Source organism: Clytia hemisphaerica, unplaced genomic scaffold (assembly GCF_902728285.1).
Source record: "Clytia hemisphaerica strain Z4C2 unplaced genomic scaffold, Clytia hemisphaerica genome assembly, whole genome shotgun sequence".
NCBI lineage: Eukaryota > Metazoa > Cnidaria > Hydrozoa > Leptothecata > Clytiidae > Clytia > Clytia hemisphaerica.
In genome coordinates, this window is record NW_027103994.1 from 106090 (window position 1) to 119160 (window position 13071).

The window sequence follows — 13071 nt, forward strand, 5'->3', positions numbered from 1 at the left end:
CGGGCCATACTCGGGCTTTACGCGAATTCCAATAAAAGTTTTGGCCCGAGAATTCTCGGGCCATGTCGAGGGTCGTGAGTAGAGCTGTGAGCGGAGCTGCATCATAGTTGTATTTTGACCAGCCAGGTCATTCATTTGAGGGCTATGCATGTTAGCCTCCACTGATGCAAGTTACCCAATCTTGCAGTAGATACCTCTTTTATATTCTAATCATTGCAGGGAACGGTATTGAATGCCTTCCAGACCAGTTTGCAGAGTAGGCAGTAGGTATGAGGCAAGGCTGCACACCCAAGATCATTTCCGTCAAAACTATAAACAGTGTGCAGTACCCCAGACCCGATCAATCGAACTTGTCGAACCAATCGAACAGTCAAACTAATCGAACTCCATCGAACGATTAAAGTTCGATTAAAAAAATTAATCGAACTCTAAGATTTTTTGAAAGATTGTGAGTGTTCGATTAAGTTCGATCAATGGGTTTCGGTTCGATCAGTTCGATAAACCAATTTTGTTCGACAAGTTTGTGCTGCTCCACCACCGTATATTAGCTTCTTTTCAAAGCCAAATTCGGAATGTAAATCAGGAAATTACTTCCGACAACGTATTACATACTTTTCCTGTATCCTTTTAGCGCCAAGGGCGGCTTGTTGGGGCGTAGTATTCCGCCAATCGGCCGCGCGCGAAATTGCAACATAGGGGCTACGGACTTTATTCCGGATAGACAAATATCCGGGTACAATGAACGTCAAGCTGTTAGGTCTGGGAAATGTCAATCGCGTGCCAGAGGACAAAGTTTTTGCAAGCGAGGGAAGATATGAGGATCTAATATCATCGAACTAATCGAACTTTTTACTGACCGAACTAATCGAACTGCTATTGCTTCAAAAAATTGTGAGTGTTCGATTAGGTTCGACTAATTTTTTTAATCGAACTTTAATCGTTCGATGGAGTTCGATTAGTTCGATTGTTCGATTGGTTCGACAAGTTCGATTGATCGGGTCTGGAGTACCTTGAGTTTTTAAGTCGGGTACTTTACTTGCATCATAGTAGTGGAGGCTAACATGCATAGCCCTCAAATGAATGACCTGGCTGGTCCTTAAAATACAAAGTCAAATCAAATCAAAAATGGTAGAGTAGAGCTGCGAGTTGAGCTGCATAGTTTATTTGTTTTGAAACTTTGCTGCTTTGATTGTTCAGGGTTATGAGGGTTATGCACGTTAGCCTCCGCAAGTTACCTGACTTCACAGGCCTAGCCTGGGAAAAAAACAAAGAAAGAAAGACCATAAATTAAAAAAATTGTTGGGTGCACCTAACAGTTACGTAACCAGGCCGTAACTTGGTCTGATGTCAACATCCCTCCCTCTAATTCTGACACCCTTTTTATCAGCTGAAATTGTATATTATAGAAAGGTTGAAACTATTTTTCTTTTCTTAGTGGTCATAGAAAAATAATCCTTTTTCAATCAGTGATTCAAGCTTTTATGTTTATTCCTGTCTCTAAAGAAGGGTGTCGGAAATAGACGAGGGATGTCCATATTAGACCAACTTACGGTAAAGGCTTGCTGCACCTGGACAGGAAGAGACGTTTGCACTTACACTTGGTTTTCTGACTTTTGGAAAAAAGTTTCCTCGGTTTGTAAAAATTCCCCTGATTTTAACCTGAGATCAGATTTTGTGGTTGTTTTCTGTCACGCTGAAGCTCCAAAGGGATGGGTGAAACATACAATCTGGCGAAAATGCTATCTCGAAATCGTAAGGACCGCGTTCGTCTAAAAGGACTGGGGATGACAACAAAGTTGCATGATTGTGTTTACAAACAGGGCGCCGTATCCGTTTTTGACTTTTTGGGGCACAACAAGATTCTTGTTGTAAAATTTTCTGGGGGAGGACTATTTTCCTCAGATGTATAATTTTCAAGTGCCTTCAGAGGTTTACTGTGCACGTAAGAAAATTATGAACAGCTCGGGTTACCTGATTTCTGATAATTCAGAAAATCAGAAAAAAAATCTGAAATTATAAGGCTAAACTTCTGGATTTTGCCTCTAAATTTTTATCTCACGCAAAATGGACATCTCAAGTTGACAGGCCTGCACCCGAGATCTCGAGCTAACGTGCCATGATCTGCAATGATCCCATTACATATGACCCCAAACATAGGTCTCAAAGAGATGTGCTGAAAGGCAGGTAGGGTAGGCCCTCACTTTTTATAACCCAGCTAGCATCAAAATATTTTGCCATATACTATTACAAAAACTCCAAGTTACTTGTATGAAAAAAGATAGGTGAAATCTAGTCAATAATGGAACAGCTTTTCTAAATTATATAGATTTTTTTCTTTTTTTAGAATAAACTTTAAAAAGTCTTTTAAATAGTTATGGGTGAAAAGGTTGAGAAGAGAAGTTGGCTTCAGTTGAAATACTATCAATATGAATTGAATACTGGAATATATATGTTGGAACCATGGGAAAAGAAAATTTTTAGTATCCTTTTCACTGTTTAAAAGTTATGAAGAAAGACCTTATGTGGCTGTGAAAAGGTTTTATTAATGACTGGTCGAAATATTAAGAACTTAAGTAGAAAACTAGAAATCCAAACAGAAAATAGACAACGAAAAATGTTAAGTCGAGTTCTCAAGTTCTTGTAAAACGACAGTAAGAATAATTTTGCTTCTACTAGCACAACACACAAAAACGCTCTCTTACTCTCTCTGTGTCGAACTAGTTTACAAACAAAATAGTTACAAAATGTAAACACAAAACACCTTAAGTTAATTAATTTTGACAGAGATGAAATTTGGTAAGCTTGGGGGGGGGGGGGTTGATAGAAGCTGTCCATCAAATTTTAAAATTATACACCAAACTAAGTCAAGTTAACGTTAGTATTGGGTCAGTTGCAAACCTCACTTAGGTATTATTTTTACTATCAAATAAAAGCAAGAAATCCCTTCCAAAAACTGACGTCAAAAAATTTCTTATGAGAGTACCCCATTTTTAGCACGAACTGGCGTCATAAATTATAAGATATTGCATTAAGTGAAATGATAATTTGTACAGTGCAAACTGATGTGATATTACACGGTAACATCAAAAATTATTGTAGGTTAGGAGGTATATAATTTAATGGGTATATATTGTTCAGCCTTTTTGTTTTTCCCTGTTTTTTTCCTTGACAGATTTTTACTTTTAGATCTTATTCTGTTAGGATTTGTCGTAATGGGATTGGTGACCACTGTACTGTTTTTACCTGCATCTATACAAAGAGGAAAAGATCTCCTTGGTTTTTCTTGAAAAGAAACAATGGGTTTTAACAATTTAGGAATTATTATACGTGCTAATGGACATGTTGTAATCATTGTAAAATATTTAATTTGACATTTAATTAATCATAAATGATAAGTTTATAAAATGTATAGTATTAGAGTTTTAAAGTTTGCGAATTTCAGTTGAGTTGTATTATATGACAAGATGGTCACTGACTTAATGATTAATGATGTTTTAAAATGGCTCATGTTGAAATTTATAGCGTTAATTCATAACTTTTACTATCTTCTATTACATCTTTGTGATATCATGATGGCTCAAAACACTTAATGTGTTTGCATTTAATTTTTTTTATAAATTATATTTTATTATTATATGGATTAGTGTATTTTACTATGACACCATGCAAAAATACATGTCTTTTCTATACAAGTCTGAATTGAAACTCAGAATTCTTTTTATTTTTGTCAAAACGGAGCTTTTTAAATGAAGCTGTAAATTGGTCTTACAAAAGAACTTTATTTCGGTTAACTCTCACATACTTTACGTGGCACCTGCTATTTTAAATGGATATACTGTAATCGATATATTTTTCGTATTTAGATTATATGAAAACACATTAAAATAATAAAAATAATGGATAGTTTTGACAGTGGCAATGAAAGTGAAGAAAATGATGAAATTGCACGGTCAGCACATGCTGGTATGCTCCATGATCATGAACGTCATCTGAAATTCAACCAAGCATTAAAAGAAACATTGGCGGAACTTTCAAAAACGAAGAACAGTATCCAAGTCCTTGACATTGGGACAGGTACCAGTATTTTATCCATGATGGCTGCTAGTCATTCTGAAAAAGTGAAAGTAGTTGCGTGTGAAATGTTTCAACCAATTGCTGAACTAGCTCGAGAAATTATCACAGATAATGGATTTGAGCAACAAATCAAAGTTTTGAATAAATCTTCTACTGAGATGACAATTCCTGAAGATTTACCAAGAAAAGCTGATGTGTTGGTAACTGAGATTCTCGATTCTGAACTTATTGGTGAAGGTATGTTACCAACTGTCAATGATGCTCATCTACGTCTGCTATCTAAAGATGCTATGATTATTCCAGCTGCAGCTCAGGTTTGTATTCAACTTGTTGAAAGTGAAAGTTTATGGGAAATGAATAATCTTGATGAAAAGAATTCAGGATTGAAACTACCAAAGCATTACCAAGACTGTCGCCGCACAGCCAATGCCCATGAAATTCAATGTAGCCAATTATACCCAGACCACATCAAGGTGTTATCAAATTCATGTATATGTACTGAAATTGATTTTACGTCTGTTTACAAACATAACGACACGGCAAAGCAATCAAAACATCAAATATTAGTTAAGGTGACAAAAACGGGGATATTGCATGGTATTGTTATGTGGTGGGACCTCATCGTGCATAAAGAGAAAGATATTATTTTGTCGATGGCACCTTCTTGGGTTTCTGAAGAATATATCTGGCGTGATCACTGGATGCAATGTTTATACTTTTTACCAAAGCCTATTGAAGTTATCTCTGGTGAATCATTACAAGTGACAATGTACCATGATAACTATACTGTATGGTTTGACGTCGTTAGAAATGTTCTTTCTTCCTCCAACAGCTTACAGCCACCAATTTGTCATTGTAATCTTCATGTAGCTTGGTCACGTGAGACGTTTGCTCTGTGGAATACTAAAAAACTCATTGAGAAATGGAGACAATTGGGTTACAAGCTATCTAAAGATGATAAACGAGTTGTTATCGTTGGTGATTCTTCATTAGCTGCTTTAGTTTTGAAAAACAATGGTTTTGAGAATGTCGCTTATTCTGAGTCTTCAAAATGGACAAGAAGCATCATCAAAGGAATTTGTGACGCCAACAATGTCATTTTTCCATTAACCAAAGTAAACCATGAAACTGATACAGTTGTTTATGACCCTTTCTGGCCTTGTAATATTCTACCATGGCATATTCTACAAATCTGGCATGATGTCTTTTCCTTATCACAAAAAGGGGTACAAGTTTATCCTTCTATGTTATATTTAAAAGCTGCAGTAGTGAAATTTCAAGAATTGTATAAAATAAGATCAACTGTTGGTGATATTCTTGGTTTTGATTTGACCAAATTTGATGATTTGATATCCAAAGTACAATGTGTCTATTCAGATCCGGAGCATGGACAATTTTACAGTGCAGAACCTTATTCTATGATTGAGTACCAACACTCAATTGCAAGCGATATAGTCACTCTAATGGATTTTAACTTGACAGACCAGCCACCCAGTAAGGATATACTTCGGTCAGTTACGATAAAGTTAGATACTGAATTCTCCAAGGAAATGGCTTTAGTTGTCTGGCTCGATTCTGTTTATAGTGAGGACATTACTTTCACGACAGGGCTGACATCAAAACATTCACCCTGGGTGCAATACAGTAAACAAGCTGTGGTTTTCATTCCTGGCTTTTTGAAAAAGGAGTTGAGTGGCTCAACAACTATAGATTGCACTGTTTTGTATCGTCCTGGACATGACCATGATGTGGTGTTTTCTTTTTCAAGGATGGGCTTTTAAATATGGATCGAAAAATTGAGATGAGAAGAGTGTTGTTAATAGCGTCATTTTTTCTATTGTTTTGTTATTACTGAAAGCTTTTTTTTGAAATTGATAATTTTTCATATAAGGTGAATGAATATAAGTGTAAGTCTGGCAACATGTCAACCCAAGGTTCGTCAGATATATTTTTTACAAATTCAGGTTTCATTAAGACAGTACAAATTTTTGAAATATTGTGTAAACCTCAGATGATATTTCGAACCCCTTGTTTGACCAAGCAAAAATATACTTATTATTTAAGTGGATTAAATTTCGCTTGGATTAATCTACGTGAATCTTGACCGTTTCTCGAAATTTAGTCCTCGCGAAAAATCTAAAATCAGATTGCTGAGGAAACCCCTATAGGATAATGAAAGAAATTAGGTGAAAATGAGACAGGTTCGCGAAATTTTGTCAACGCAATTATCTTAGATTCTTGATTCGCGAAAAAAAGTACCCTCGTAGATTTTGGACACTTAAAAAAGGTACATACTCTGCATTTGAAAAAGACTTTCTTAATCATGTTGATCTATCTGTTTGCTTTGTTTTAGCACTAAAAAAACAAACAAAATAATCAATTTCAACAAAGATGAGAATACGAATGAAAATACAAACCATCATTTATTTTGGAATGTTTTTCGGTTTATGTATTGTCTTTTATTACGCCCTCATTCACGCCACCAACCAGTACAAAGATCAACCCATAAACCAAATCCACCAATCCAAGAACGATTTTCCAAAACACACCGATCCACCTTCAGAGCTAGACATCATAATGGATAGAGCAATGCAATGGGCATCACAAACCAGAGCACAGAAGTTGGCAACTATGCTACAGAACCCTGTTTACGAACGTCTTCAATTGAAAGATACAGTGCGCAAAAATGATGGAAGTGTGGTGAAAATCAAACGGAAGAAAGTTGATTTGCTATTGATTGTTTCATCAGGACCAAGAAGGTTTGACCGGAGACAAGCAATTCGCCAAAGCTGGTGGAAAGATTGCGTTCCTACCTCCAAGGTAACTCTTTTTGTTATTTTCTTACGAACTAGACATTTTGAATATGTGAAATACACTTAGATAAGATTTAGATTATATGTGTGATCTCTCTTCTTCTAGCATTTGAATGCTTAGTTCGATCTTTTTCTTGTAACCTGGTACCTGGTTTGAATCAATCCCTAAATCTTCTAAAGAAGTTTATAGAGGTAGTGTAGTAGAATTAAATTCAATAAGGTATAGTTGGAGTCCTGTGTAGGATTTAGAGTCATTTATTTCCAACATAAATTGCGTGATCTGCGTGGTTTTCATACAAAGAAGAAAAATACCTATAGAATTTTAAAAGTGTAAAACGTGAAAACAAAGAAAGTTCTAGATTCAACCTGTCAATGAAGCACAAATTTTAATTCACTTTTTCTTGCTCGGGAAAGGTTGACGATCAAAAATAAATAGCGGAGTTTTTAAAAATCGGGTGACAAGTTTTAGCGAGACTAGATATTCAAATTGCTTCTTTTGCTACTTTACCAGTGTCTCAAAGCGAAAAATGCATTTTCAAGTTTAGAATAGCCGTAATACGGGGTTCCCGAGATTATTTCCCGCAACATTAATTAATTAAGATTAAATTTTCAAGTGAAAATTTTCTGTAAAATCTGCTAATTTTTGAAAAATGACAGCTTACAGGGCCACTTTCAATTGAATATTTCAGTACGTAAATTAAATCTCCCGAAAAATTAATCCGATTAATGAACTTCTATCTTCCGTTTAGGTTATCCCGAAATGTTGGTTTCTGACAGACTACCAGTATCCATCAGATAAGTATTATCAAAACATAACGAAAGAAAAAAACACCTACAAAGATGTTTATTTACAACCGCTGCGTGGTGGAATCGAGTTTGGGAAGCGTTTCATGTATCACATGTTATGGGCACTCATTCATTACGATTTCAAATATTTTGTGCGAATAGATGACGATTATTTCCTTTGTTTACATCGTTTGTTAAAGGAACTTCCCATTGCTCCGCCATTAAAGAATTTCCACTGGGGATACACCCATTGTATCCAAGAAATGATTAGACCTGAGGAGAGTCTTATTATGTTATCTAGAGATTTAGTTGAACGATTTTTACTTCAAGCTCCTCATGAGATCAGATGTCATCCGTGGGCTGATCAAATGATTGGAGTCTGGGTGACAGATATGAATATATTAACTTTATTTCGTACTGACGATCGAGTACACCATGCCCCTATTGTAGACAAATCACCTTATTTGAGACTGGAGAAAAAAGTATGTAACAAGTATATAGCTATACACGGAACTTATCCCAAAGACATGAAACTATTTTGGAGTCGACGTGGAAACCCGATTCAAGAATTCTCCTCCGAGAAAGATCGCGATAAAACTATTGGTAACGTTTTTATTAATTCAGCGGAATGTGAAAAACCGCATAATTTTAATTTCTTACTTTTTGAACCAGAATGGCAATACGAACCGAAACGTTGTATTTATAATCCGACTTGGGATACAAGTAAACAAAACACTGTTGGTGGTGTGTATGATGGCAGAGAGGATAATAAAAGGCTGGCTGACCAAGATGTCGAATATTTTGTAGGCAATGATTAATTTCCTTTTTTAATTCCTAGTACTTATTCCCCGATTAAATTTTTTCTCTGAAACTGTTTGGCAATATATAATGAGTACATTTGAAACATTTGAAATCAGTAAGTTAGTTGAACTACAAGTCTGGTAATCGGAAATTTGATGTTTCATCAATCAGATGCAATTCTTAAGATTTCGCGGTTTAAAGCTGATAGAAAATATGATTTGCTGAGTCAGCAGTTTTTGTTTTACAAATTCTTTGAGATTTTACATCCGAATAAAATAACATTGAAACAGTAAAAAATAAACACTATCTAATAGCACTCTTATACGAAAATTAACTACGTTAATCTCATGGTTGATTGAAATTCGATTGACGTTTTCGCTTACTATACGTTAATTTGTAATTTCCCTTCTAGCTTTTGTAATTTCCCGCAAAACTGAAATTTCCATCGTTTTGAAATTCATGACCTTTTTCGAATTTCTTACAAACTTCGAAGGCTTAAGTAAATGGAATACTATCCAAAACTCATGAGATTAACCACGTATCCCATGCTTGTTTTCGTGAAATTCTGGATGAATTTCGAAAATCTTTATTTATCCCGAATTTCCCTCATAACCATGAGATTACTAGTACTAATCTTTGGAGACTTTTTCAGCCTAAATATAGACTATTCTAAGCAAAATTTCATTTTCATGTTCTTGCCAAAGGCAGCTCTAAGATAAATTTGCTCTTTTATATATCGACTTTTACAAGTTGGGTTTTTTTTAGTCTTTTATAATCTTTTTATAGCTCGGGGTTTGATTTGAAATTTAGAAACTATTTGATAATTATTCGAGAATCTTTCTATTATTTTTACACGTAGCAACACATTATCAAGTCAAGTTATTTATTAGCTTTTAATTGGTTGATTAAGGTTATAGTGAATTTTAATCTTAGATAGTATTTTATTATGAATATATACTTTATAACGCATACACCTCAGATGAAAATTTCAAAGCCAGTTTATTAACCTTTACCACGCCTTCTCTCTGGGAACTTCACCCCGTGCACGCCTTGTCGTTTTGGGAAAAATGACAGTTTTACGCTTTCCGTCATAACTTTTGATCTACTAAACCGATTCAAAAAAATAAGCCCATTCTGGAAAGCCCAACTATCCTGCTTTCCAAAAATGTTAAAATAAAGGATTTTCCTCTATCAATGGTGACCCATAGTCTTCTGCCTAGAGTGAAAAAATTCAAAACGCAATGTTGTCATATTTTTTCAAAATTTTTAAGTCCGGTTTAAAAAAAAAAGTGGGGAGAACATTTGCGATACCATAATTTTCTGGCTCATTGTTTCCACCATTATAACTAAAACTGCTAGCCAAAAAATCACAATCATACCTTTACTAGAAAAGGCAGAATTCATTTTAGAAAACCTTGGTTTTCGAGAAAATTTCCACGTAAATCAGAGGCACGTAAGGCAGAGGCCACTTGAGGTTTTATGGTAAATAATCACTAAAACAGCTAAAAAGACTTTCCTATCATCAACCAGCATGAAAGCAATAGAAATAACATAGTATATACACTTGAAAACTCTTTGCAGCCTTATCAGAAGCCTTAACTTGGGCTTCGGTGACGGTCGATGACGGCCGACAAGCCTCCAGTCCTCACCCTTAATGTACCGTCATACTAAAGAAAAAGGAGGCAGAAACTTACCTCAAACACTAACTAAACTACAAACAAGCAATACATAACTTTTCCAACCAATAAAACAAACCATTTTCCACTAAATAAATATAAAAAGTTAGTTACAGCAGTCAATGAGCTCATAATTTCCAAAAGAATATTTTGCCTGATTTTCCAGTTTGTTTTGACAGTTAAAATCGAAAGTAGGTGGTTTCAAACTATTGAAAATAGTTTGTTTACATTTTCTCTCCGTCATATAAGACATTTCCCGGGATTTAAAGGCGTCTTTAAGGCGGTAGGGCGGCTTTTCTTACAACCGCACGAAAAACGTATATTTACGGCTTCGGCTATAGCTTAAAACGTAAATTTACGGCTTCGGCGTGGTAAAGGTTAAGAATTATGCGATTAAGACCCTTTCAGATCCGCTCCGGTGGATGCCCTGCTGAAGGATATTACTGAGGTTAAGCATACAAGGAATCATCACGACGGACGAAAAATGTAATAGGCTAGTGAAAATACGAAATTTGATTGGTTGAAACTCACTAGTCTGTTAAATTTTCGTTCATCGTCGTGATTTTACCGATTTACTTAACCTCACTATTGTCAAAAATAGCCTTATTTTTAGCCCCGGTGAGATCTTGAGTAAACCAGGCTAAAATCAATTGGAATTCTCTAACCCGATGTAAATTTGAAAAACTATGGTCTTACCCCGGTCAATAATCAATTAATTGGTATAGCCCGGTTAAAAACGAAAATTACATATTAATGAATTACCAAGACTAACTAGTAAGTGAAATTTTCCCTATACCGGAGAATATCTGGCTCATCCCAGTGAGTTATCGAGATTTTGAATTCAAACTTAGTGCCTTTCAAAGCTAACCCGGTGGATTTCTGGGTCACTGGGAAAGGGATTTTTATTTTCTTATTGTTATTTAAGTACTCCCCACCATTAGCTCGGTCGGGAAGATTCTTCCAAATTTGGGAGGATTGCCTCAGATTTTGTTATTTTGGCGAGTGAGCAAAATACCGGGTGACCCACGAAAAAGTTCAGACGTTTCTCGACGTCTTGAGGCCGAACAAATGTCCCAAAGTGCTTGGAGTTTAGATATTTTAAAAGTAGATATCCTAACTTAAAATTTAGGCTATCACTTTTTAAATTTGACCAATTTGTTCTCTACTTATGAGCTTTTAAAGTCAAAATTAACTTTTCGGAAAGTATAAAAAACACGTAAAAAAGGGGTATCAAATTTGGTATTTTTAGACGTTTTTGATATACAGTTTTTGAAAAAAATCAGAAAAATCTTCAAAAGCGCCAATTTTTATAAAAACTAGTCTTGTTTTAAACAAAAATTACTTTTAAAGGTGTTTTTAGTAATTATTAATGTCATAAAACTCGTTAAATAAGTCAATTTGTAAGTGATTTTCTAATTTGTTGCATAAATTTAATACCCCTTTTTTACGTGTTTTTAACACTTTCCGAAAAGTGAATTTTGACTTTAAAAGCTCATAAGTAGAGAACAAGTTGGTCAAATTTAAAAAGTGATAGCTCAAATTTTAAGTTAGGATATCTACTTTCTAAATATCAAAACTCCAAGCACTTTGGGACATTTGTTCGGCCTCAAGTTGTCGGGCAACGTCTGAACTTTTTCGTGGGTCACCCGGTATTTAATTTTTGCGGGAACTAATTTTGGCGAACTTCGTCTAAATTCGCCAAAATTTGTTCCCGCCAAAATTTGTTCCCTTAACGTAATCCTTTCATGATAATACCTTGAAATTGCTTTATTCAAGGCATGTTTTCGGTATAAGTTTTTAACCCTCCCCCTATTACATGTCTTTTTTATAAGAATTTTATTTATAAAGCATATTTCACAGGAAAAAGTCATCAGATCACACGAAAACTTAAATTCCGACGCCGTAATTTTCAAAAATCAATTTTTGCGTGTGATTTTATAAACTGATAAGGTGTGATTGTTTTGGCAGTGTGATTTCCGATATCACACTGCGGAATTTTTCAAATAGTTATTTTCATTTTTTTTAAATTCGGCGTGTGAAATCCAATTTAACACTTTTAAACTTCACTGAAAAGGCTTTATCGAAATCACACGTGTGATTTCTAATTTCCGCAGGCAAATAAAGTTTTTCAGCATGTTGTACACTTTAAATTTTCGGCGTGTGAAATCCAATTTAACACTTTAAAACTTCACTGAAAAGGCTTTATCAAAATCACACGTGTGAATTCTAATTTCCGCAGGCAAATAAAATTTTTCAGTATGTTGTACACTATAAATTTTCGGCGTGTGAAATCCAATTTAACACTTTGTCAAACACTAACTATAGTCCAAGAAGTATAAAACTTACACTACAAAACTCTAAAAACGTAGAAGGACAAGATAGAAACAAGAAATCGCAGTCATTAGTTCCCATGGGTGGGAAAGTCAAATTAACACGGTGGGAAGGTACAATTCCCACCCTTGTACTACGCATGCGTAAAGAAAACCACAAGTGAAAATTGGACCGAAACTGTTCAGATTGCATTCAAATCATAACATTATAACGGTGTATTCGATCAGTGTGTAACACAACGCTAAAGGTGAGGCGTCCCGCAAGGGCGGCCTCATTCGTTCGCAATGGACTTGCGTCGCAAGGGCTCAGTGGATCGGTGAGACGGGTTTGAGGTCATTAAATTGGCTCTCTAGTGCAGCTCCACTGTTGTGACAAAAGTGCCGGGATTCTCAAAGTAGCGCAAGTACATGACAGAACGAATGGGAGCTATCGAGCCAATGCTCACGAATGATAGAATACATTTAACAATTTATCAAATACAAATCAAAGCCATTTTCCAAAAACTTGGTGGGGAATCAAAATTTCGGCGTGTGGTTTTCGATAAGATAAGCGAGTGTAAAATGCTAAATCCGACGTGGGATTTTCAATTT

At 35.3% G+C, this 13071-nt stretch overlaps 2 protein-coding genes across 2 annotated transcripts; both read left to right on the plus strand.

Moving 5' to 3' along the window:
• The first annotated feature begins 3864 nt into the window (after nt 1–3864).
• LOC136811200 (protein arginine N-methyltransferase 7-like) lies at nt 3865–6162 on the plus strand. Its single transcript, XM_067067814.1, has one exon. The coding sequence runs from the start codon at nt 3897–3899 to the stop codon at nt 5853–5855; it is 1959 nt and encodes a 652-aa protein (XP_066923915.1). The 5' UTR covers nt 3865–3896; the 3' UTR covers nt 5856–6162.
• A 241-nt stretch (nt 6163–6403) lies between these two features.
• On the plus strand, nt 6404–8547 carry LOC136811201 (uncharacterized). The gene is made up of 2 exons (XM_067067815.1): nt 6404–6894; nt 7637–8547. The coding sequence occupies exons 1-2, from the start codon at nt 6466–6468 to the stop codon at nt 8489–8491; spliced, it is 1284 nt and encodes a 427-aa protein (XP_066923916.1). The 5' UTR covers nt 6404–6465; the 3' UTR covers nt 8492–8547.
• The last annotated feature ends 4524 nt before the right edge of the window (nt 8548–13071 follow it).